Source organism: Triticum aestivum, chromosome 6D, assembly GCF_018294505.1.
Source record: "Triticum aestivum cultivar Chinese Spring chromosome 6D, IWGSC CS RefSeq v2.1, whole genome shotgun sequence".
Classification (NCBI taxonomy): domain Eukaryota; kingdom Viridiplantae; phylum Streptophyta; class Magnoliopsida; order Poales; family Poaceae; genus Triticum; species Triticum aestivum.
The window spans coordinates 408,410,785-408,436,290 of NC_057811.1; the positions used below are offsets into that span (position 1 = coordinate 408,410,785).

Consider the following 25,506-nt stretch of genomic DNA (forward strand, 5'->3'; position numbering starts at 1 on the left):
AGGTCTTTGCAACTTTAGGCCAGTGCCTGTGGATGATTGACCGTTCATCCTTCGTCCTCTTCAGGAACACTTCTATATTGAACCGTGGGTGTTGTATGAAAACCTTCCTCGCCTCCTGACCATAGAGGTGGTTTGAGAGGTAATCATCAGTGAACTGCTTTGGAAAGGCCTGAAAACAAGGATGTGCATAAATACCTTCTCTATATTGGAAATGGGAAAAGAAATAAAAAAAGGCAAGGTATAATAGTTAGTACCATCTTGTAGTGAACTGATGTCTTCTTCATTGTGCACACAAAGATCTTGTTGTTTTTTGTCGCTAATTTCTTTATCCTAACAATCTTTCTGAGTTTCTTGACTTGATTGATATTCATAGACAACTCATTTCCCCATATGCAAAAAGGGTCGAACAGTGGGTCAAAACCTCTGACAGCAGGACCTACATGTGCAAAACCAAATTTTTAAAAACCTAAATATTAGAATGGTTCCTGCAATTGCACAATAATGTGCTATTAGACAATGGACCATGCACGTGCTAACCTCGATTGTAAACCTCGGTGCTTCCCATTGTTTCCCTACAACACATATAAGGTAGTTAGTCATCAGGTTAAGTAAGGGTTCGCATGCTATCAGTAAAAAATGTTGATAAAAAATAAGCACATTGCAGATTCATAAGATTAATTCAAGCCACATGAAAAACCCATTTATCCAAACCAAGCATGATTAAGAACTAGGAAATATAGCACTTGTATATGTTTCTCATGTATTAAGTGCAGCCAAATTCGATTTATTCCTCACATGCACAACAATACAAAATTCTACCCATGACAATTAGACATCGCATTTTAGAATTGAACCAAGCAGTTAACTAAACACCACAACAAATGAACCAAACATTAACTGAGCACCACATTGCACAATATGACATACTCCTAATAGAAGATCAGGCAGTTAACCAAACCAAGCATGCTTAACAACTTGGAAATATAGAAATTGTATTTGTTTCTCATGTATTTACTACAATCAAATTCAAATTATACCTCACATGGTATACAATAATTAACAGAATGCACCCACAACTATTGAACATCACATTGCAGAATTGAACCAAATAGTTAACTAAACACCACAACACAAATGAACCAAACGTTAACTGAGCACCACATTGCACAATGTATAACCAAACCAAGCATGCTTGACAACTTGGAAATATAGCAATTGTATTCGTTTCTCATGTATTTTGTAAAGATAAATTCGATTTATTTCTCACATGGAAGACAATACAAAATTGCAGCTTGAAGAATTGAACATCACATTTGCAGAATTGAACCAAACAGTTAATCGAAGACGACAACTAATTAAAAAAATAGTTAATAAGTGAGCACCACACTGCACGACATATAGAACATATACACTAGAGCAACAGATTGCATGGTAAAATTAGATAGCACAATTCACTAGAATTTGTGAAGAAAGGCAGGAGCAGCACACGCAACGGGTAAACCAAGCATGCTTAACCGGCGTAGCTAGCAAATGGCAAGGTGCTCCTCCAAGATCTGGGGGTCGGCACGAATGGCAGCCACCGCCCACCGTGACCTCATCCGCGCGTGCGGCCGTGATTTGCTTTTCCGCTGCCAAATGCTCCTTGAGATACTGGCTATACTGCGTGCACCATGACTTAGGGCGGCGCTTATTTGGTGGAGGGGTCGGTGATTTGGGTGGAAGGTGTCGCACTCGCGCCGACGGTCGGGGCATGTGGGATGTGGAAGGAGAAGGAGGATGGGGGTCGGTGTGGATTACCTGCCTGGATAGACGAGGCCGAGAAGCATGAAGGAGGGTCGTCGGCGAGGAGGCGGCGCTGCAAGCAAGGAGTGAAGGTTTCAACTTCGAAAGGAAGGCGGAAACAGGGGAAATGTGGCTTTTGGTAAGGGGGAGGGAGCGGGGAGGTAGATATTTCCGTGGAAGCTGAAAATTTGGAATCGCTTCAGCGAAAAAACTAGCGTGCAAAGTGTCATCAGACACGGCCCCTTATTCAGAACTATGTACGATATGTGAACATCACAAACGATTCAGATAGCTTAACCCGTGTGTGATGAGTTTGAACGTCAAAAATTTTGGTTCGAATTTCCCTGGTTATAGTGGTCATCCACGTCATTGCATAATTTGGGTACACAAAGGAGACTACAGCACACCCACACTTCTTAATCGAGCAAGTTCAGCAATTAAACAGAGCTAGCTGGCCTAAACATTACTCTAACAAATTAAAGACCGGCGCTCTTAATTAAACAAAACAAAGAGTACTACTATGGCTGGTACTCGTCGATCTCCGCCTCCGCCTCCATGTCTAGCTCGCGCCCGACGGTCTCCTAGGGAAGGGGCTGCATGGCATCCATCACACCATACTCGGCAAGCATCTCGCCATCCACGTCCGCCATCTCTTTGGAAAAGGCCGCCACGAGCTGGGCGTGGGTGGCCGCGATCTGGGCTTGGACAGGCCCCATCGTCGCAAGGTATGCGGCGGAGGAACGGATGGCTGCTCGAACGCTCTCGGCGATTGCCAACTCTTCGGCCGTGGGTTGCAGACCGTTGTTGGAGAAGCTTCGTTCGATTTGTGCGGTGACCGCCACGAGATGGGCGTGGGCGGCCTTGACATGGTCGTGGGCGGCCTCCATCAGGGATAAGGCCGCCGCTGCGGAACATATAGCTACTGTGCCGCTCTCGCTAGTTGCTATCCCCGAGAGGCAGATGTTGCTGCCGCCACCTGAAAAGCAACAGCGGCCGTTTGGGCTGCCTTGGCCGCCTGGTCATAGATTGCGGCCGCACTCATGCACCTTGTTAGCACGCGCATGGCGGCTGTGACCGCGCTCTCACCGGAGTAGGCCACCGAAGTTGCCCTCACGACGCGGGTCCACGTGCCCATCTTTCACCGGCGACGATTGAACAGTGAAATGATATTTGGGGAGTGAGCTAGTGTGCTTGAGACGCTGGCTGTGGACTGTAGCCGACGCACCTTCTCGCGTAAGCCATAGGCGTACTATACATCGACGGTGCTCCAGGATATTTTGTGCTGCATCTCACACAGTTGGTGATAATAAACTGTGTGAGATCTACTTGATTTTTCGTCTTGATTTGAATTACATAATGGGGTCACAGCGGCAATGGACGGTGTTTGAATTGCTAGACCTTTTATCTGCCATAAACATGCAACTATATGTGTGTCGTAAAAGAATTGGAATTATTCAGGGTTCATTTGAACATTTTATACATTAAATTGGTTTTCTAGCCATTCCAGGTGCACAATTCAAAATTAAACTACATGCACATGCTCCGGTGCACCAACATGGGTTGTAAAATCATATATGTGTCCATGGGTTTATGCTTATGTCCCATGCAAGAAATGGGGATGAAATTTGAACACCATGGCACCGTGGCTCTTCGGCAAACGTCGACGTACTTGCTTTTGTAATTCTAGTAAATCCAAAATTCGTCAGAAATTAATGAAACTTGGCATGCTATCATGGAGCAGCATCAACATGCCGTGGTAAAAAATTTGTCACATTTGGGGCAGGTTTGGGTATAAGCTTCTCAAAAATCAGAGCTTCTCACAACAAGTGTGATGGTTTCGGTAGGGAACATTTCACCTTTCTGGACGAAACGATATCCGTTGCCTCTTCTCGATTTCAATTTTTTTTCCTAGTGTCAACATAGAACAACAGGAGTGTTGTGTCAATTTTTGTGATTTTTCGGGGTTCGCTTGGACATTTTTATACATTAACTGAGTTTTCTATGCATTCATGTGCATAATTCAAATTTGAACTACAGGCACATGCTCTAATGCATATAAATTAGTTGAAAATTAAAATATGTGTCCTTGGTTGCCTGCTTAGGTCCCATGCAAGAAATGAGAATGAATGTCAAACACCCGGCCACCGTCACTCGGCCGCAAACATTGAGATACCTGGTTTTTAAATTCTAGTAAATCCAAAGCTCGTCTGAAATTCATTAAACTTGGCATGCTGTCATGGAGCGGCATCAACATGCCATGGTAATTTTTTTGTCCCGTTTGGGGAAGGTTTGGGGATATGCTTCTCACAAATCAGAGCTTCTCACAACAAGCCTGATGGTTTCGGTAGGGAACGTTTCACCTTTTTGGACGAAACGATATCCATTGCCTCTTCTCGATTTCAATTTTTTTCCTAATGTCAACATAGAACAACAGGAGTGTTGTGTTAATTTTTGGGATTTTTCGGGGTTCATTTGGACATTTATATGCATTAATTGAGTTTTCAACGCATTTATGTGCATAATTCAAATTTGAACTACGTGCACATGCTCTAATGCATATAAATTGGTTGAAAATTCAAATATGTGTTCTTGGTTGCATGCTTTGGTCCCATGTAAGAAATGAGAATGAATGTCAATCACCCTGCCACCGTCACTCGGCCGCAAACATTGAGATACCTGGTTTTTAAATTCTAGTAAATCCAAAACTCGTCTGAAATTCATGAAACTTGGCATGCTATCATGGAGCGGCATCAACATGCCGTGGTAATTTTTTGTCCCATTTGGGGCAGGTTTGGGTATATGCTTCTAACAAACCAGAGCTTCTCACAACAATCACGATGGTTTTGGTAGGGAACGTCCCACCTTTGGGGACGAAACGATATCCATTGCCTCTTATTGCTTTCAAAAAATTTCTCGTGTCAACGTAGTGTTGGGGAACGTAGTATTTCAAAAAAATTCCTACGATCACGCAAGATCTATCTAGGAGAAGCATAGCAACGAGCGGGGAGAGTGTGTCCACGTACCCTCGTAGACCGAAAGCGGAAGCGTTTAGTAACGCGGTTGATGTAGTCGAACATCTTCGCGATCCAACCGATCAAGTACCAAACGCACGGCACCTCCGCGATCTGCACACGTTCAGCTCGGTGACGTCCCTCGAACTCTTGATCCAGTTGAGGCTGAGGGAGAGTTTTGTCAGCACGACGGCATGGTGACGGTGATGATGAAGTTACCGACGCAGGGCTTCGCCTAAGCACTACGACAATATGACCGAGGTGGAAAACTATGGAGGGGGGCACCGCACACGGCTAAAGATCAACTTGTGTGTCTATGGGTTGCCCCCTCCCCCGTATATAAAGGAGGGGAGGAGGAGGCCGGCCGTCCACAAGGGGCGCGCCAAGGGGGAGGAATCCTACTCCTAGTAGGAGTAGGTTTCCCCCTTTCCTAGTCCTAGAAGGAGAAGAAGGGAAAGAGGAGAGAAGAGAAGGAAGGAGGGGGGGCACCCCCTTCCCCTTGTCCAATTCGGACTGGGCAAGTGGGGGGCGCGTGCCACCTCTGGCCGGCCCTCTCTCTTCTCCACTAAGGCCCACTAAGGCCCATTAATCCCCCGGGGGTTCCGGTAACCTCCCGGTACTCCGGAAAATACCCGAACTTCACCAGAACCATACCAGTGTCCGAATATAGCCTTCCAATATCTCAATATTTATGTCTCGACCATTTCGAGACTCCTCGTCATGTCCGTGATCTCATCTGGGACTCGGAACAACCTTCGGTACATCAAATCACATAACTCATAATACAAATCGTCATCGAACGTTAAGCGTGCGGACCCTACGGGTTCGAGAACTATGTAGACATGACCGAGACACATCTCCGGTCAATAACCAATAGTGGAACCTGGATGCTCATATTGGTTCCTACATATTCTATGAAGATCTTTATCGGTCAAACCGCATAACGACATACATTGTTCCCTTTGTCATCGGTATGTTACTTGCCCGAGATTCGATTGTCGGTATCATCATACCTAGTTCAATCTTGTTACCGACAAGTCTCTTTACTCGTTCCGTAATGCATCATCCCGCAACTAACTCATTAGTCACATTGCTTGCAAGGCTTATAGTGATGAGCATTACCGAGAGGGCCCAGAGATACCTCTCCGAAACACGGAGTGACGAATCCTAATCTCGATCTATGCCAACCCAACAAACACCATATGAGACACCTTTAGAGCATCTTTATAATCACCCAGTTACGTTGTGATGTTTGATAGCACACTAAGTGTTCCTCTGGTATTCGGGAGTTGCATAATCTCATAGTCATAGGAAGATGTATAAGTCATGAATAAATCAATAGCAATAAACTAAACGATCATAGTGCTAAGCTAACGGATGGGTCTTGTCCATCACATCATTCTCTAATGATGTGATCCCGTTCATCAAATGACAACACATGTCTATGGCTAGGAAACTTAACCATCTTTGATTAACGAGCTAGTCAAGTAGAGGCATACTAGGGACATTCTGTTTGTATATGTATTCACACATGTACTAAGTTTCTGGTTAATACAATTCTAGCATGAATAATAAACATTTATCATGATATAAGGAAATATAAATAACAACTTTATTATTGCCTCTAGGGCATATTTCCTTCAGTCTCCCACTTGCACTAGAGTCAATAATCTAGTTTCACATCGCCATGTGATTTAACACCAATAGTTCACGTCACCATGTGATTAACACCCATAGTTCACATCGCCATGTGACCAACACCCAAAGGGTTTACTAGAGTCAGTAATCTAGTTCACATCGCCATGTGATTAACACCCAAAGAGTACTAAGGTGTGATCATGTTTTGCTTGTGAGATAAATTTTAGTCTACGGGTCTGCAACATTCAGATCCGTATGTATTTTTTGCAAATTTCTATGTCTACAATGCTCTGCACAGAGCTACTCTAGCTAATTGCTCCCACTTTCAATATGTATCCAGATTGAGACTTAGGGTCATCCAGATCGGTGTCAAAGCTTGCATCAACGTAACTCTTTACGATGAACTCTTTATCACCTCCATAACCGAGAAATATTTCCTTATTCTACTGAGGATAATTTTGACCCCTGTCCAGTGATCCATTCCTGGATCACTATTGTACCCTCTTGCCAAACTCATGGTGAGGTACACAATAGGTCTGGTACACAGCATAGCATACTTTATAGAACCTATGACTGAGGCATAGGGAATGACTTTCATTCTCTTTCTATTTTCTGTCGTGGTTGGGTTTTGAGTCTTACTCAACTTCACACCTTGCAACACAGGCAAGAACTCCTTCTTTGACTGTTCCATTTTGAACTACTTCAAAATCTTGTCAAGGTATGTACTCATTGAAAAATCTTATCAAGCGTCTTGATCTATCACTATAGATCTTAATGCTCAATGTGTAAGTAGCTTCACCGAGGTCTTTCTTGAAAAAGCTCCTTTCAAACACTCCTTATGCTTTCAAGAAAATTCTACATCATTTTCGATCAACAATATGTCACTCACATATACTTATCAGAAAGGCCGTAGTGCTCCCACTCACTTTCTTGTAAATACAGGCTTCACTGCAAGTCTGCATAAAACTATATGCTTTGATCAACTCATCAAAGCGTACATTCCAACTCCGAGATGCCTGCACCAGTCCATAGATGGATCGCTGGAGCTTGCACATTTTGTTAGCACCTTTAGGATCGACAAAACCTTCTGGTTGCATCATATACAACTCTTCTTTAAGAAATCCCGTAAGGAATGCAATTTTGACATCCATTTGCCAGATTTCATAAAATGTGGCAATTGCTAACATGATCCAGACAGACTTAAGCATCGCTACGAGTGAGAAAATCTCATCGTAGTCAACACCTTGAACTTGTCAAAAACCATTTTCGACAAGTCTAGCTTTGTAGATAGTAACACTACTATCAGCGTCCGTCTTCCTCTTGAAGATCCATTTATTCTCTATGACTTGCTGGTCATCGGGCAAGTCAATCAAAGTCCATACTTTGTTTTCATACATGGATCCCATCTCAGGTTTCATGGCCTTAAGCCATTTCGCAGAATCTGGGCCCATCATCGCTTCCTCATAGTTCGTAGGTTCGTCATGGTCTAGTAACATGACTTCCAGAACAGGATTACCGTACCACTCTGGTGCGGAACGTACTCTGGTTGACATACGAGGTTCGGTAGTAACTTGATCCGAAGTTTCATGATCATCATCATTAACTTCCTCACTAATTGGTGCAGGCATCACTGGAACTGTTTTCTGTGATGAACTACTTCCCAATTCGGGAGAAGGTACAATTACCTCATCAAGTTCTACTTTCCTCCCACTCACTTCTTTTGAGAGAAACTCCTTCTCTAGAAAGGATCCATTCTTAGCAACGAATATCTTGCCTTCGGATCTGTGATAGAAGGTGTACCCAACAGTCTCCTTTGGGTATACTATGAAGACGCATTTCTCCGATTTGGATTCGAGCTTATCACACACAGTTCATCCTAGTGAACCGTATGTTGTATATCGCACACACCTTCATCTGGTTGTCCGTTTCTTTTGTTCCTCCTCATTGCAAACAGTTAAATTAACTGAACCGTATGCCCTGCATCGCACACGCAACTAAAATCTGAACCCTGTTTGATGCATCCGTCATCGCAAACGTTTTGCACCTTTTTTGATGGTTCTTTTACACCACCGTTTGCGATTATGGCATCACACACAGCTTCGTCGAAGGGTCTCTGATCGTAGTGTCGCGTTTGGACCATCCTGCAGTAGTGTATGTTGATCATGCATTCATGTAGCCTAAGAACAGCAAGAAAAATGCACAACATACACACTATATATGTTGATCATCCTATGAAGAACACCACTAACATACACAACAAGAGTAACAACAGAATATCATACACATTAAGAACAATGCCAAGCACTGCAAGAATAGCAGCATCAACAATGTGGAGTAAACAAAACTAACAACGTGGCAAGAACAACATCAAGATCAATGCTAAGAATAGCATCAAGATCAATGCTAAGAACAACATCAAGATCAATGCTAAGAACAACAAGAACAATGCTAAGAACAACAAGAACAATGCTAGAACAACATCTATAACACCAGCAAGAACACTGCTAAGAACAACACAGACACTATCAAGAACAATGCTAGAACAACATCTAGCATTCACTGTCATCTATCTTATCTAGCACTAGCATTCATCACAAACAACAAGAACAACATCTACATGATAGGCATGCACACAGATTCATCCCCAAAATTGGTTTATTCGGATCAAATCAAATCCACTGTTGACAACCTAATCTACCCTAAGAACCCTAACTACGAAGCAAGGGGGAGATTATATGAGCTTACAGTGGGGGTTTCCGGTGGAGCGTACGCCAGCCGTGGAGAAAACCTCGGCGGGAAGAGGGGTGCCGCCACCGCCGCCGAAGAAGAACCTGCCGTTTCGACGGCCGCTGCCGTCGACCTCGTTGCGCGCCGGCTCGACAAGGAGCCCGATGTCCTCGAGCTCTCCTCCCATTCCACTGGACGCATGGGAGAAAATCCTCAAATGGGGGTAAAAAGACCCCATAAGAGGCCCCGACAAACAACGGAGCCGACGGGTATTGAATACCCACGGGCATTGAGCCCAAGAAGAGGAGCTCCAGCTCCAGTGGCGGAGCCGGAGCGACCGACGCAGGCACTACATTGGCCTGTGGCGACGGCATGGTGCAGAACGGAGAGGGCACACAGATTGCCACCGCGAGATCCCGTTCGGAGGTGGCAAGGCCGGCAATCCACCTCTCCTGGATGCGATTGCTGCCGGCGATGATCGGAGTGGGTGGGGCGCGACAAGACGGCGGCTCCGCCATCAGAGAAACCGAAGGGGCGATGAGGGGGAGAAAGAGAGTGCGTGTGAATTACCGAGTGTGGTAGCAAGGGGAGTTATGAGACGTCCCGTCGTCTCCCACGCTTCCCCACGCATGTCTCGAGTCGCAAAAAAGGTCTATTAGGTCGTTCCTCCAGAGCCAGACCGTACCTGCTTTGAGGTTCGTGCGGGCCAACTTTTAATGTAGCATAGGCAACCAAACGGACCGAAAACTCCCCGCCCGGGCCTGGCTGGACCTATTGCAGCCTACCTAACACATCCTAATTCTCCGGCGATGATTAGCTTTGGACGGCGAAGTGTTGCCGGATCGTGAAGACCGTACGCTTGTAACCAAGTAGAGAGGTCGTGCTTTCGGTCTTCCGTTCGAGGGCGGTTCGCAGGATCGTCATCAATGGTTCGAGGGACTTCAAGTATGATTTACACCGACTCGCCTACTTCCGTTGCACTCCGGAGTCGGTAACTATCGTTGATCCAAACCCTATATGCATCTTCATATTGTTCCTGGGTGTTCGTAGGGCAATTTTTTCTACTACGTTTCCCAACACTTGTCGACGAGCATTTTTTAAGAGGATTGGAAATCAGTGATCCGATTGACATGCCATGCAAATTGACAGGGAGGGCTATATTATATGATGCTCTTGAAGAATTAATTTATGGACAAGGAAGCGAACAAAGCTATCTCGATAGAATCCATAGTGCAGTAATTTGGTGGGAAATGAGGCAAGTTGATTATTGCGAGAATGTGCAAACGATTGACAATCAGCTGCTTCCATTCAAAGCCTGGCGATCAATTATATTTGGGCTGGAGGTACTGTAGCTCATCCGACAAAACAACCCTCATGGAGAAAACCTCCATCCCGGTATGCTAAAGCTCTATGTTGATGCGTCCTTTTCGTACGAGAACAGTTCTACATCTTGTGGAGCCTTTGTTCGCAGGGGCACATGTAGGCTTTAGGCTGCCAGAGCCATATCCGGGGGTGCAACAAGCAATCCCTTCGTTGACTGTAGAAGTAGTGATAGTAAAAGTAATCAATATAGATACAAGGCTGGCCTGGGGCTTTGGCAGATCCTCAGTATAACACAGATTGTTCGAAATGACAAAAGGGATTTCGTTGCAGCAGAGGACCTGCACGTTGGATCGACCATCGATGCTTAAACCATTGAGGGCCATGGCTCTTAAGAGAGGCCTGGAGCTAACTTCATATATTGGAGTCCGGTACCTCGTGGTGCAATCTGCTTGTGCGCAGCTGGTGAATTTTATGAACAGAGGAGCCCCTGCTCCTACCGTGGCTTCTCCAATCATTGAATATTGTTTTTGAATTATGGATGTATAGGTTTTGAGAAGATTATTATCGAGCATTATATGCATGCCACAAAGTGTTGCCCATGAGCTAACGAGCATGGCAAGGGTTCATCCTTCGTCATTGTGGATGGAGAACCAACCTCAATCGATCCATGGATTGATTGTTGATGATGTTTCTCTGTTTAATTGAGTTGATCGAAATAAAGTTAGTGCATTATCTAAAAATCTATATAAAAATTAGTAATACAACCAGTACTATACTGCCTACCTATATCCGTGAAGATTTTAGAGCGCAGTTAACGAACCTTCGACATATCCGGCCCTACCTATCCCACTCCACTCCTGCATTCCATACCCCGCATCGCTCGGCCCCACCAACTCAGTTTCTTTAAATGTTGTGTGCACATTGACCAACACTCCTCAAGCCCCCCTTCACAGTCTCCTCGCCTCCGCCTCGGCGACAAAACCATAGGGCAATCGGCAGCTCCGCTTCCCCTCGCCCATCCATGTTCCTCGATTCCGTCCCCCAGATCCATCGGATTCCTGCTGCCGTTGTCTGCTCCCCGCCTTGCAACTTGCCGCGCCGACGACGTCGGGAGCGAGCGACAGACAAAAAAGCCATTCCTGCCGTTGGTCCTGGGCTGGGGTGGGGTCGGCTTCATCCCTTCCTTCCGCTGCTGGTAAGGAACCCCACTTTGTCGGACGGATCATCCTCATGAGTACGTCTCGATCTTAGCTCATACGACAATCAACTGCTTCCATTCAAAGCATGGTGATTAGTTGTACTCGCGCTTGAGGTACAATAGCTCATCTGGCACAACAACCCTCATGGACAAAACCTCCAACCGACATGCTAAAGCTCAATGTTGATGTGTCCTTTTCGTACGAGGATGGTTTTACAACTTGTGGAGCCATTGTTCGCAAGGCATACGCATGCCTCAGGCTGCCAGGGCCATGGCCCGGGGCTCAACAAGCAATCCCTTTCTTGACTGTAGCAACAGTAATCACTGTAGATACAAGGCTGGCCTGGGCTTGGGTGGATCCTCGCTACGACACTGGTTGTTTGGAATGACCAAGGGGATTTCGTTGCAGCACAGAACTTGCATATTGGATCGACCATCGATCCTCAAACCGTGGAGGGCATGGTGCTTAAGAGAGGCATGGAGCTATCTTTGAATATCTGAGTCTGGTACCTCATGGTGCAGTCTGATTGTGCGGAGCTGGTGAACTTTATGAATAAGGGAGCCCCTGCTCCTACCGTGGCTCCTCCAATCATCAAAGACGAGAAGATTATTATCGAGCATTATATGCGTGCCACAAATAGTGTTGTCCATGAGCTAACGAGCATGGCAAGGGTTCATCCTCTGTCATTGTGGATGGATAACCCACCTCAATCGATCCGTGGATTGATTGTTGACGATGTTTCTCTGTTTGATTGAAAAAAACTAGCGCATTATCTAAAAATCTAAAAAAATTTAATAGAAATGGGACTTTTTATTGTTTGCCTATCCGTTGAAGATTTCGGAGCGCAATTAACGAACCTTGGACATATCGGGCCCCTCCATCCCACTCCATTCCATACCCCCCGCACCCCCCGGTCCCACCAACCCAGTTGCTTTTAATATTACGTGCACATTGACCGACACTCCTCAAGTCCTCCTCCCCAGTCTCCTCGCCTCCGCCTCGGCGACAAAACCATCGGGCAATCGTCAGCTCCGCCTCCCCTCCCCTCCCCTCGCCCATCCGTCCTCCCCCATTCCCAACCCTCAGATCCATCGGACTCCCGCCGCCGCTCTCCGCTCCCCGCTCCCCGCCTCGCGACCTGCTGCGCCGGCGGCGACGGGAGCGAGCGGCCGACAAAAAGCCATTCCTGCCGCTGGTCCTGGGCTGGGGTGGGGCCGGCTTCGTCCCTTCCTTCTGCTGCTGGTAAGGAACCCTAGCTCGATCGGGGACGGATCGTCCCCGCGAGCGCGTTTCGTTGTCGGGGGTTCTTCCGTCTTTGCTCTGCTGTGGTGGCATTGAGCAGCCGGGCCCCGAATCGTTCGCAGCTTGCTCGCTTCGTCCGCGGCTCCGTTAGGCTCTTCCTCTGCAGCGCGCGAGATCGATCGGAGTTTTCTTCGTGTAGGTTAGATCGATCACAGTTTTTGCGATGGGATTTGGTGCTCAGGTTCGAGCGCGGCTTGTCTTCCTGAATTTTGGGGGATTCGACTAAACCCCCAAACCCCAAGCTCTGCCCGCCCCTGCTTCTCCAATAATAGAGGAGGGTGTTGCATTTCTTTTCGGAACGAATAAACAGGGCAGGTGAAGAATCGTAGCGGGTGTAGAGCTCGGGGGGAATGTACGTCCCTGATTGTTTTATGGACAAATCTTTGGGTTCGCCTATTTTTTGCCGTTGACCTTTTTAGCTGTTGTTGGTTTCTTGCTTTACCCGAGCTGTCTGCTTGCTAGTGCCCGACGAAGTGGGATGTCTGTTCTTTTGTCGGCATGTTTACGTTACTGCATTGTAACGGGATTTATGCCACTGCAGTTTTTAGTTTTGGGTGAAACCGTTGCATACGGATCTACTACTACTTAGTTTTGGGTGAAACCGTTTGATTGTTTATTTATTACTATTACTATTACCAGTGTTTGACATTCCATACATTCCTTACTTCTTTATTAGTTTAGAAGAGATCCAAATAAAAGAACTCAAATGTAAAACTGCAACATAGATTTCTTCCTAAATAGTACATAGAAGACCTGACATATATCTGCAGATCTGTCTATGCTTTCCAGTGACTGACTGTTTCTTTAATCATGATTATGCACTGCTGTAGTTTTGGTATGAACCATAATCATGGGCAGCAAGACTATTCAGGTGTCAGGGTTTCCTTCAACTGTCAATGCTGACCATGTCAAGGATTTGTTGGAACAAATTGTTGGTACTGGCAACGTCTTTGCGATCAAGCTCAGGCCCCCAAAGAACATCTCTGCAAACTCAAAATCTTTTGCCATTGTTCAGTTCCAGTCCGAGGCACATGCTTCGCTGGTGTTGAATGCGGCCCGACGGAATGCACTTAGGAGTGGAAGTAATCATCTGAAGGCCCGATATGCAGAGCGTGACATTGTTCCAAGACCAAGAACTACGATTTTTAATCTACAGGATGCAACACTGCATTTTGGCTGCCTTCTGAGGGAAAAAGCTCTATCTGTTCTGTGGAGCGGAACAAATGTTTCCGTTGAGTTTGGATTTGCTATGAAGAGGATTGACTTTTGCCTGATCTACAACTCGAAGAAATACAAACTTGAACTCTCCTACGAGAGCATATGGGAGATCCAGCTTCATCGTCCACCTGGGTTGCAAAAAAAGTTCCTTCTGATTCAGGTATGTTAGTTGTACAACACATGTATATGTATGCTGGACATGCTTTTCATGAATTCATAGTATTTTTAATTGCAAATCATTTTCCTTTTCTGCTGCTACGAATCGTAGAGTACAGTATAAGTACATTACTGAGTTCACATTGTTCCAAGTGTATAACTATTGTCTTCATATTACGGCTTCTCCATGACAGATGTAAATATGTTTTTGTAAATATTAAAATAGTTCATACACATGTCTTTTCTTCTGCCTGTCAACTTGTGCCAGAAACAATATAGTTGCTATATTTCATTTTGTTGCCTTTTGGTCATTGATCATTTTGCTGTGTTTGGAATGCTGAAGGTGCACTTGAATTTTGTAGAGTTCAGCTTTGTTGGTAGTGTTTGCTCTTTCTTGATTCTTCTGTTATATTATATATACTGGGAAAATGTTTGTGTGTTGTTAAGTATACAACAGTAATCCATATAAAGTTATGCTAGTTGAGTTTTAATTTATAGCCCAAGATGATGAATTGGGAACACCAATTGCTATAATACAGTTTCCAGTATTTCCTCAATGGTTGCATACTTGCATGCATCTTTAAATGCCGATCAACATCTGTAACCATTTTTAAGTTACATCTAGTTGTTTCTGTTTGTTGAAAGCTCAGAGATTTTGATAACCTCAGTTGGAGAAATGTATCCGTTTCTCAGGTTCAAGCTGCCCCGAAAATTTATGAACAAAACATACGCCGTTCTGGTTCTATGTACGATGATCCTTTATTCAACTATTTTAGGGATGATACAGATGACCAGTGGACCAGAACAACTGATTTTACTCCATCAGCCAGCATTGGGCAATCATATATCCTATGTCTGGAGCTACCACATATTTGTTATCTCCCGAACATCCGAGAGTACTTTGTTTACTATGAAGTACACGATGACGTCTTCCATCTCCAGCGTGGACATTCATATTCAAGCAATACTTGCTTTGTTCCAGTTGTGAAATCTCATCATTTCACTGACGTCCCCTACGAGATACTCTTTAAGATCAACCACTTGGTTCAGAATGGGACACTTAGTGGGCCAACACTTGATGACAACTTCTACCGTCTGGTCAGCCCAGGATATGAATGTATTGACCATATAAAGCGTGCACTTGAAAAGATGTCATACCTAAAAAAGACTTGTTTGAATCCAACAAAGTGGTTATCTGAACAATACAAAAAAAATCGGAGATCACGCTACATGTTAAAATCACCAAACATAACCCTGGATGATGATGGGTTGGTATATGTCTACAGGGTGCAAATTACCCCTGCGAAAGTGTACTTTTATGGTCCTGAGATTAATGTCTCGAATCGTGTTGTACGGCATTACGCTGCTGATTTGGATAACTTCCTTCGGATTTCGTTTGTTGATGAGGACTGTGAGAAGCTTCGTTCAACTGATTTATCACAACGCTCTGCTCCAGGAAATAATACAAGGAGGACTGCTCTTTATAACAGAGTTCTTTCGGTCCTTTCAAATGGCATCACTATCGGTGACAAGCACTTTGACTTTCTGGCTTTTTCTTCAAGCCAGCTCCGAGATAACTCTGCATGGATGTTTGCTTCTCGGCCGGGGTTATCTGCCAGTGACATCAGGGAGTGGATGGGGGACTTCCGTAATATTAGAAATGTGGCAAAGTATGCTGCAAGGCTTGGTCAGTCTTTTAGTTCCTCAACAGAAACTTTGAAAGTGCATAAGTACGAGGTGAAAGAAGCTCCAGATGTAACAAACGGAACAAAGTATGTATTCTCGGATGGAATTGGAACCATTTCAGCTGATTTTGCAGATGAAGTGTCTAAGAAGTGCAACTTGACCCGCTTTACTCCCTCCGCTTTCCAAATAAGGTATGGAGGTTACAAAGGTGTTGTCGCTATTGATCCAACATCACGCTGGAAACTATCTTTAAGAAAAAGCATGTCAAAGTTTCAGTCAGAAAACATTACACTTGATGTCCTTGCATACAGCAAGTACCAGCCATGTTTCCTGAACCGGCAGTTAATCACTCTTCTTTCGACACTCGGAGTCAGAGATAGCATATTTGAACTGAAGCAACAAGAAGCTGTGAAGCAGTTGAACAGAATGGTAGCTGAACCACAAGCTGCTATTGATGCAATTGAGCTTATGCCCATGGGTGAGGTTACAAATGTTGTTAAAGAGTTGCTGTTATGTGGCTACCAGCCGGATCTTGAACCATATGTTTCTATGCTTCTACAAACCTTTAGAGCATCCAAGCTGCTAGAATTGAAAACGAGGTCAAGGATATTTGTCCCAAAAGGACGAGCAATGATGGGATGCCTGGATGAAACCCGCACACTGAAGTACGGATAGGTATTCATTCAAGCTTCTAATAGTGCAGATGACCGTGGAAAGTCCATCGTAACTGGAAAAGTTGTCGTTGCCAAAAACCCTTGCATCCACCCTGGTGATATCCGTATTCTCCAGGCTGTTCAAAGTCCTCTTCTGGGCCACATGGTTAACTGTGTTGTCTTTCCACAGCTGGGGCCAAGGCAAGTATTTAGTAATGCATTCTTCTATGTTTTCCAGTAATTTTTTTTAGCAAAATCTCATTTCTGGAATAATGTTCTTTCTGATTTGGTAGAAAGCATCAGTTGAAAGTGAAATAGTTTTGTACATTTAAATCGAAGAACCTTTTGCTAGTGAAGTTTAGGCGCTCCTCATGGATGTCATGTGATCCTTTACTATTTCTTGGATGTACTACTCTTGTTTTGTTTGTCCTTTGTTATTGAAATCAATGTTGAATTTTGTTCATGCAGGCCTCATCCTAATGAATGTTCAGGGAGTGATCTTGATGGGGACATATATTTTGTTTCATGGGACCCAGATCTCATTCCAACTCGTATGGTGGCGCCTATGGACTATACTCCAGCACCAACAGAAACATTAGACCATGATGTTATGATTGAGGTATTTTATGTTTGTAGCCCAGATTGTTCATTTTTCATGCCATTCACGATAACGTCTGTACACCTGTTGGCTGTTGCCATGAACTGTCATTTAGTCGTGCTTCTGATTGTGAATTTCCTTTCGATTCTGGTTCTTGCATTTCTGAAGAGTTGACTACTTAAACCTACTTTCTGAGTCTGCATGGTTTTAATTTATTTGTTTGTACTTCCACCAGTCCAAAATGTAGATCTTTTTAGAGTTGAGCACATGAACTAGGGGTGGTGGTAACATGCCAATGTTACCCTTCATTCATTTCATCGCTCTCTGTTCCTTCCAATACAGTAAGTGCTACAGTATAGGCTCAATTCTTGATGAGACTAATGTGGGGCTAGATTGGAACACATGAGAAGTGTATTGCGAATGTAGAAGGACCTACATTTTGGATGGAATTGAAAAGACTAGAAGGACCTACGTTTTGGATCGGAGGAAGTAGGAAGATAAATCTGTTTCTTCTCATTGTCTATTACTTGCAAGGAAATTCCAAGCATCTTGTAAAACAAATCTGACACCCTGCTTTGGAACCACTCTAATATCATGCAGGAAGTACATGAGTATTTCACAAATTACATAGTTAACGAGAGTCTGGGAATTATTGCCAACGCGCACGTAGTCTTTGCGGATAGGGAAATCCTGAAGGCTGAAAGTACACCATGCATTAAGCTGGCAGAGCTCTTCTCCATTGCTGTTGATTACCCAAAGACAGGAGTGCCGGCTCAAATTCCGCCTGAACTACATGTGAAGGAGTATCCAGATTTCATGGAGAAGCTCGACAGGGCTACCTATGTATCCGAGGGAATAATAGGGAAGCTCTACCGGGAAATTAAGAAGCAGAACCCTCACATTGGACACTTCACAAAGGATGTGGCAAGGCGGTCTTATGACACTGATTTGATAGTTGATGGCTACCAAGACTACATTACGGAAGCTGTGTGGTTCAAGGAACAGTATGACTTCAAGCTGGGTAATCTGATGGAGCACTACGGAATAAATAGTGAGGCTGAGATAATAAGTGGATGCATTCTTAAGATGGCAAATAATTTTACCAAGAAGAACGACGCCGATGCTATCAAACTGGCGGTGAAATCTTTGCGGAAGGAAGCAAGGTCATGGTTCAGCGAGATGGGTTCAGATGAGAGCGGAGATGGTCACGAGGCCTCGGACGCCAAGGCATCCGCTTGGTATCATGTTACCTATCACCCTGAGTACTGGGGTTGCTACAATGAAGGATATGATCACCGGCCACACTTCATCAGCTTTCCGTGGTGTGTCTATGACAAGCTGATTCAAATCAAGCGGAAGAAGAACTTTGTCAGGAAGATGCTCGATCTCCAGAACAGAATGAGACGGAGCACGATATTCGGGTGAGCGCGACCATCAGGTCGTTGTTGGTCTTGTACATATATTTGAACATGTCGATTCTTGTGCTAGAATGATCGCCGAAGAGCGATTGTAATTGTTGACTCAGATGTGTTGATGTACATGTGGCTATGAAGTACTGCGAACCTTGTGGGCATTTGGATGCAGTCGTTGAATGTATTTCTGTGGTTTGATCTGTGATCATACCTAGGTTTCCCCTGCTTTTAGGTCATATTCGTGCTGCATGTTCTTATTAATCCTGTGCTTGCACTGAAAATTTGAAATGTATGGAAGACCCAACTTCAGCTTGATTGTATGACCAGTATCAATGAATCTTTTTCCTTGCTCTATCAAAACAGTACCTCTGGTTTTACAGTACGTATGAATTTACACTCGTTGCGCTGCAGCATTTACAGAATCCAACCAAAAAAATCCGAAAGGATGGTAGAAATGAGAAACGTGAGAAGCAGGGGCCTTGGTGTTAATTACAGGGTTCAGTTAGCATTTGGCATCAGGAGAAGAGAACTGTACAGACTCTGTTACTGTCAAGAAGGCGACGGGGCGAGCAGGGAGAACTTGACGTGCAGCGAGATCTTGCCCTTGTCGACGTCGAGCCTGGCGCCGGTGGCGAGCCAGTACCCGGGGCTGTCGTGCGGGCCCATGGTCACCTGCGAGGTGTCCACGAACTTGAGCAGCTTCTGCGCGCCCACGGGCACCGGCGGCCCGCCGGCGAACACGCCGGAGTTGATGTTCGCCACCACCAGCGGGGGCCCTCGCTTCTGGCCGCCAGCGCCACCGGACGACGACGACGAAGACGACCCCGAGAAGGGCATGGACAGGAAGCTCGACGACGACGGCCACTTCCCCGACGCCGTCCTCGCCGCGCCGCGCCCCCACCTGGACTGCACGACGGCGTAGCCGGGCAGCTCCGAGTAGAGCAGCCGGAGGTGCAGCACGGTGGTGGAGTCGCGCGCCATGACGTGGAGCTGCGCGCCGGTCACGACGTAGGCGGCGCGGCGGCCGTCGTCGCCGTCGGAGTGGGAGTGGTGCCACCGCGGGTCGTACTTGACCGGCGCGGTGCAGACGTGCGCGAACATCCGCCACTGCACCGGCTCGTAGTAGCGGTGGTCGTCGGTGACCGCCTCGGAGCCCCGCCACGCCGGCGGCATGCCGGCCCGCGCCTGCACGGCGGCGATGAACGTCGGCGTGGCCGACAGGTGCTGCAGGTGGATGCCTAGCCTGATGCACATGAAGTTGTCACTGTCAGTCACGCGTTGCACCAAATTCGTGGGAGAATGTCACGAGTAGGCAGGCTTAATTATATACCGGTTGTTCTTCTTGCCCTCGAGGTGCAGCCTCATCCCGGTGACCGGCAAATTCGACACAACCACCTGCATACATATATTTTCGTCATGTCACATGATCATGTATCAATCATCAAACAATCTTTTTTTGTCTCTGATTGAAAATACCTGGCTGGAGCTGACGTAGAGCTTGGAGCCGAGCAGGCTGAAGTGCAGGGCCGGGCCGGAGCCCTGGCGGTTGGAGCAGGGGCCGAGGGGCAGCTCGCCCAGCACCGGGGCCCACATTCTGTGATGCTGGAAATCCAGGAAGTACCTCAGGTCAGCCAACGGCGGCTTATCTGTAACAGTCATTTGGCAGATCACGCGTCACTTTTGAATGCAATTATTGAGCACGGACAGTTACTTGCTTGTAACATTGATTCTCGAAGAAAGAAAATTTCTACGGTGCACTATTGGACGCTGGCTTCAATTAGGCTAAGCAGAGGAGTGTGACATCGACATGGGATGGCATGCATGTAGATGTATAGTAGGTGCGCTCACATCTGAGGTAGAGGTTGATGGCGTGCGAGAGGAAGCCGGTGCCGGCGACGCCCCGGAGCAGGGAGGTGATGGGCACGAGCTTGGCGTTGATCACGTCGGGCGCCGCCGGCACGGTGGGGAGCCACTCCGCGTGGCTGCTCACCGTCGTGTTCCCTCCCCGCTTCGAGTATATCACCGTCACCCCCTGCACGCACGCAACATAAAAGAGTAAAATTATTAGTACCACCATATCGTAGTGTTAATCACTCACTAAATGACAGTATTAGCCAGTTAATCAATCACCTACCTCCTTGGATGAGACGAGGGTGGTGATCCCTTGCAGCCGCTGCTGCGCCACCTGCGCGTCGAACACGTTGAAGGCCTCCGGCGTCCTCGCGAGCTTGGACCTGGACCTGGCGTGGGGCGGCGGCACGGCGCAGGCGCCGGAGAAGAGCTCGTCGCCGAGCCGGTCGAGATGGCCCCTGATCTCCGCCGGCGACAGCGGCGACGACGCGGCCTGCCGCACGCACACCACGTCCTGCCCGCCCATGCTCAGCCCCACCACCACGTGGGTCCCGTACTTCTCGATGAAGCTGCACGCACGCACAACGTTCATGCACAGGTCAGTGACGTTCGTTCATACAAAGTGTCTGTCGACCAGACTGTCAGTGTCTGAAAACTACGGGTCTGTCTGCCTGATAGGACCAAACCGGCGGCATGTGTCGCGCTCCGGTTTGTCAATGGCGACACGTTCAGAGCCCGGGCCGCCACATGCTGTACTTGTACCGTTCAACAAAGACGGGCAGAGAAGGAAAAAATGGACACCGTAGCATCTTCCTGGCACTAGATTAATACAGTACTCTAAATAAACCACGTTATTTTCTGTTTGCGGTCAGAGGTTTCAGTATGGACGTCTGAACCGCTTTGCGTGCGCGGGGCCGGTCGGCACGAGCACGACACGGAAGTGGAACCAGTCAAAGTCATGTACTGCACTGGTACCGTCTACGTACTTATAGTGAGAAAAAGAAAGGAAGGGAGGAGGGGAGGGGAGCGAACCTTGCGATGGCGGCGGGGTCCCAGGCGGCGGGGACGTCGCGGAGGACGTGGGCGGCGAGGGCGAGCGGGCGGCGGTCGAGGCGGAGGTCCAAGAGGGAGATGAAGTAGCCGTCCATGGCGAGGGACTTGGTGGAGGACGCGTCCTGCGCCCACGACCCGCTGTCCAGGTCGAAGCACGCGTTGAACTGCCCCGACGGGATCTTCCCCTCCACCGAGCTCCGCTGGTTGAACAGCTCCGACATCTGCACCGGCACACCATGCATGCCCGCCAAATCAGTTTTTTAATTAAGCGCGTTTCTCTTTCAGTAGAAATTTATATATGTCATTTCTTCTTTGGAAATACTCGGTGCTAGATCGAAAGTAGCTTTCTACACCTGAGCTCATATGCTCCTGCTATGAACAGTAAAATAAATAACATTTCAAAAACTTCTGAATTTTTTTGGCATACTTTAAAAAATGTTTCTTGTGCATGCAAAATTTCATCACGAAATCACATTGGTGGAGGTCGTGGCAAAAAAAAAAATCAGAGCTCCAAAATTCATTTGAAAGTAACATTTTTAGAGTATCGATTTTGTTTTTTTACCATGCCTTCCACCAATGTCATTTGATGACGAAATTTTGCATGCACAACAAACATTTCTTAAAGTATGCCACAAAAAAATTTCAAATTTTTTTGAAATGTTTATTTATTTTACTATTCATAGCAGGAGCATATGAGCTCAGGTGTAGAAACTCCACGTCCGTGCTAGATACATCCGTTTGAGCGACAACTAATATGGAACAGAGGGAGTACTAACTAGCGAGCGGTCCCTAGGAGGGGGTGGCAAGCGAACGCATTTTCCTGTGCGCGAGATCAAACAGTAACAGTTTTAGAAGAAATATGACTTCCTCTGAGGAAAAATGCCTCCCTCTAAAGAAACATATCATATTATTCCAAAGAAAATGTCATGTGAATCTGAAGAAACTGTCTGTGAAAATATTCGCAAATGTCACCCCAAACATCGAATGTTAGCCGGCTATTACAGTCCTCCTTCGGAAATACTAACATCGAAAAATAGTTGTTTCGTATATTTGTAAGTGTTATTTCTCCGGTTTTGATGTACGTCTTACAGATTTTTGTGGTGAAAGTCAAACAGCTGCTAGTGCACCGTCACGATTCGAGGTGGTGTTTGTTTATGTAAGGGGTGACCATAATTGTGGAGCCAAATTTGACTTGAATTAACAAAGAAGTTGTATTGGTGGATACTGTAATGAGGACAGCAGGACCACACGCTATGGCCAACCAAATCTACTATCTAATCTTGATTTTGGTTGGTTGATTTTGATCCAGTGGAACGAAGAGCATTTGACGCCGACAGTGCAGGGAAACATGGACAACATTTTGCTTATACTCCCGGAAAATATCAAGCCAATAAAATTCACCCTTTGCCGGAAAAAACTCTCAAAAATATTGAGAACGGTCGATGGTTGTTTGTTTTTATCGGGGAGAGGTCGATGATTGGTGCAGTCCGTGAGAATCACGTAGGACCGCATCCGCACAGGCGTGGTCAGCACCCCCAAAATCGATATTTAATGAGCGAAAGCTCTGCAAGCAGCCACCATTCATTCACATTCGCGAAATAACAAATGAAATTAAAATAGCAGCCACCATTCACACCAACCGTACTACTACTTGCGTTGCTTTCCCTACTCGGACAAACTAAACTAATTAATCCGGCGGCTAATTCTCGAACCGGTTGATTGCTCACGATGCTTCTCAATTTCTGTAATGCAAAAATCTACCAGTAGCAAAAGTCCCAGAGAACTTTCCCAGCAGCAGAAGGACAAACGGCCAAAAATATATATCTGATCTTACTTCAGTTCATTGCGTTTCGTCTTGCTCCAGTTTCTTGCGCTTAATCTTATCAGCAACACTTAATTAATTTGGCCAAAGTTTCAGAGAGCTTAACTGCAGAATCCCACCGATTATGTTCAGAAAAAATAGCTTGACTTTCACTCCATTGCGTCTCGTTTGGCTCCGATTTCTTTCTTCTACTTACTAGCAACGTACACGTATGCGCAAATCTTGCGAAACGGGATTGAGGAAGCTCAAACAGAAGAAGCGATCGGATGATCGAAAACTGTGATCATGCAGAACGAATGCTTGTGTTATTTTGAGTATGCGGCGTGCTAACCTTGTTGAACTCGAGCGCGTCGGACTTGAAGCGGACGCGGTCGCCCTTGCCGCACTTGACGTCGGCGGGCATGTCGCGGACCACGCCGACGCCCGGCACGGCGGCCGGCGCCGCCTCGCCGGGGCTCCTGGCGACCACGCAGCCGCCGGAGTGCTTGCAGAACTTGAGCCTGAGGTCGCACGTCATGTCGAACCCCAGCCCCAGGCACCGCACCGCCTTCTCCGCCGCCGCCGCCACGGCCATGAGTCGGTCGGTCGGCAGGTCTCCGCCTCCCGGCTCCTATGGCCGCTGCTCCGCTACGCTCCCCGCCATGACTTCTTGCTGGCCGGGTAGCTAGGCGGCAAGTTGACCTATATATATGGGCATTGCTTGCGCCAGGAAGTTGTCCAGAAACTGAAGTCTGAAGGGGAGCTACAGCCTACAGGGATTGTTAATGTTCGGTTGGTTCTTGGTGTGAATGGAACTAGGATGTGTCACTTTCTCTCTCCAATCAAATGAGAATGATTCTCCCTCATTTTTTACTTGAAACGAGCTTGGTTCCTGAGTTTTGAATCAAGAGTCGGAAGCTGTTGCTGTGTATGTGGAAAGGGAAATGTAATGAGGACTTGCATGTACCATCGCAGTGCTAGTTGGGAGTAACAAAGTTTTTCTGTTGGGGTTTCAAGGTTCAAGATGTGGTAAAGGTCGACAGAGAGTGGTAAGTGTATTTTGGGGAGTTCATTACACAAAACCACAACTTCAGTGTAATTGAATTTTTTTGGGGAGCAAATACAGTGTAATTGATGACCCGGTTTTAGGGCTGGAATTTTAACTCGAAACTTGTGAGCTAAATGAGTAGCTCATGATTCGGCTCGACTCATCGAGTCGAGCTTTAATCCGAGATTGTTAACAAAATGAGTTTAACGAGCCGAGCTAACAAGTTACTCGTTTAACTCATTATAAGCTCGTTAATCAAAAGTGACATGAGATAAGTACCAATATTATTGTTGATTGTTGTCATTTATGGATTGTACCAAGTGTTCATTTAGTGTAAATTTTTGACTGTTTTGATTTGTGAAGAAAAAGTATGTGTATACAAACATATTTTTTTAGATCAACTACACACATAATACATATATTTTGTTATTCACGTCTATAATGACCTTAACGAGTTAAACGGGCTAGCTCGTGAGTTACACGAGTCGAGCCGAGTTTGAATCTAAACTCTTTATGTTAACAAGTCAAGCCAAACTAACTCGTTATCTTAACGAGCCGAGCTGGCTCGACTCGACTTGAATTCCACCCCTACTCGGTTTGGTTGTCCACACAACTTCATGGGCCAGGCCCACATGCTTCTTAAAGCACCCGTCAATCGGGCCCAGGCCCGATCGAAATTCAGACGCTTTCAGGAAGGCAAGCTCGTGCAGAACACAAGGAAGATGTGTGGAGGTGTGGCGTCCCTTCAAGAACATGTGTCATTTCTCTCATGGTCCCACCCCTGATGACTCCCCTTGCCCTCCCCTCCCCCTCCCCCCGCCCACCATCTTCTCTCAAGCATGATCAACGACCGCTTCTCTCACATCCATCATGGCACGGTTTGTCGAGTGACTTGTCTAGTATGTCCTCATCCTCGGGACCATCGCTTTGAGGGTCATCGGCATGTCGAGTGGGGGACCGCCAGGGTTATCGTTGCCACCGTTATTGGCGTCAGCATTGCCGTTGGCGCCATTGCCAATGTCGTCGCCGTTGTTGGCTCCGCCGTTAT

General features: G+C 46.3%; 1 protein-coding gene and 1 pseudogene across 2 annotated transcripts; one reads left to right on the forward strand and one right to left on the reverse strand.

Moving 5' to 3' along the window:
* Nucleotides 1-12,650: 12,650 nt before the first annotated feature.
* LOC123145432 (probable RNA-dependent RNA polymerase 1) lies at nucleotides 12,651-18,913 on the forward strand (annotated as a pseudogene).
* Nucleotides 18,914-19,032: 119 nt separating this feature from the next.
* LOC123145433 (MACPF domain-containing protein At1g14780) lies at nucleotides 19,033-24,202 on the reverse strand. Of its 2 annotated transcripts, none has more exons than XM_044564840.1 (7): nucleotides 23,763-24,202; nucleotides 21,589-21,830; nucleotides 20,840-21,125; nucleotides 20,554-20,737; nucleotides 20,182-20,307; nucleotides 20,036-20,100; nucleotides 19,033-19,948 (listed from the first exon to the last, which is right to left on the reverse strand). In XM_044564840.1, the coding sequence occupies exons 1-7, from the start codon at nucleotides 24,003-24,005 to the stop codon at nucleotides 19,208-19,210; spliced, it is 1,887 nt and encodes a 628-aa protein (XP_044420775.1). In that variant the 5' UTR covers nucleotides 24,006-24,202; the 3' UTR covers nucleotides 19,033-19,207. The 2 variants fall into 2 exon arrangements, with proteins under 2 accessions (XP_044420775.1, XP_044420776.1); XM_044564841.1 differs by having other exon boundaries at nucleotides 20,182-20,351; nucleotides 23,763-24,195.
* Nucleotides 24,203-25,506: the final 1,304 nt, after the last annotated feature.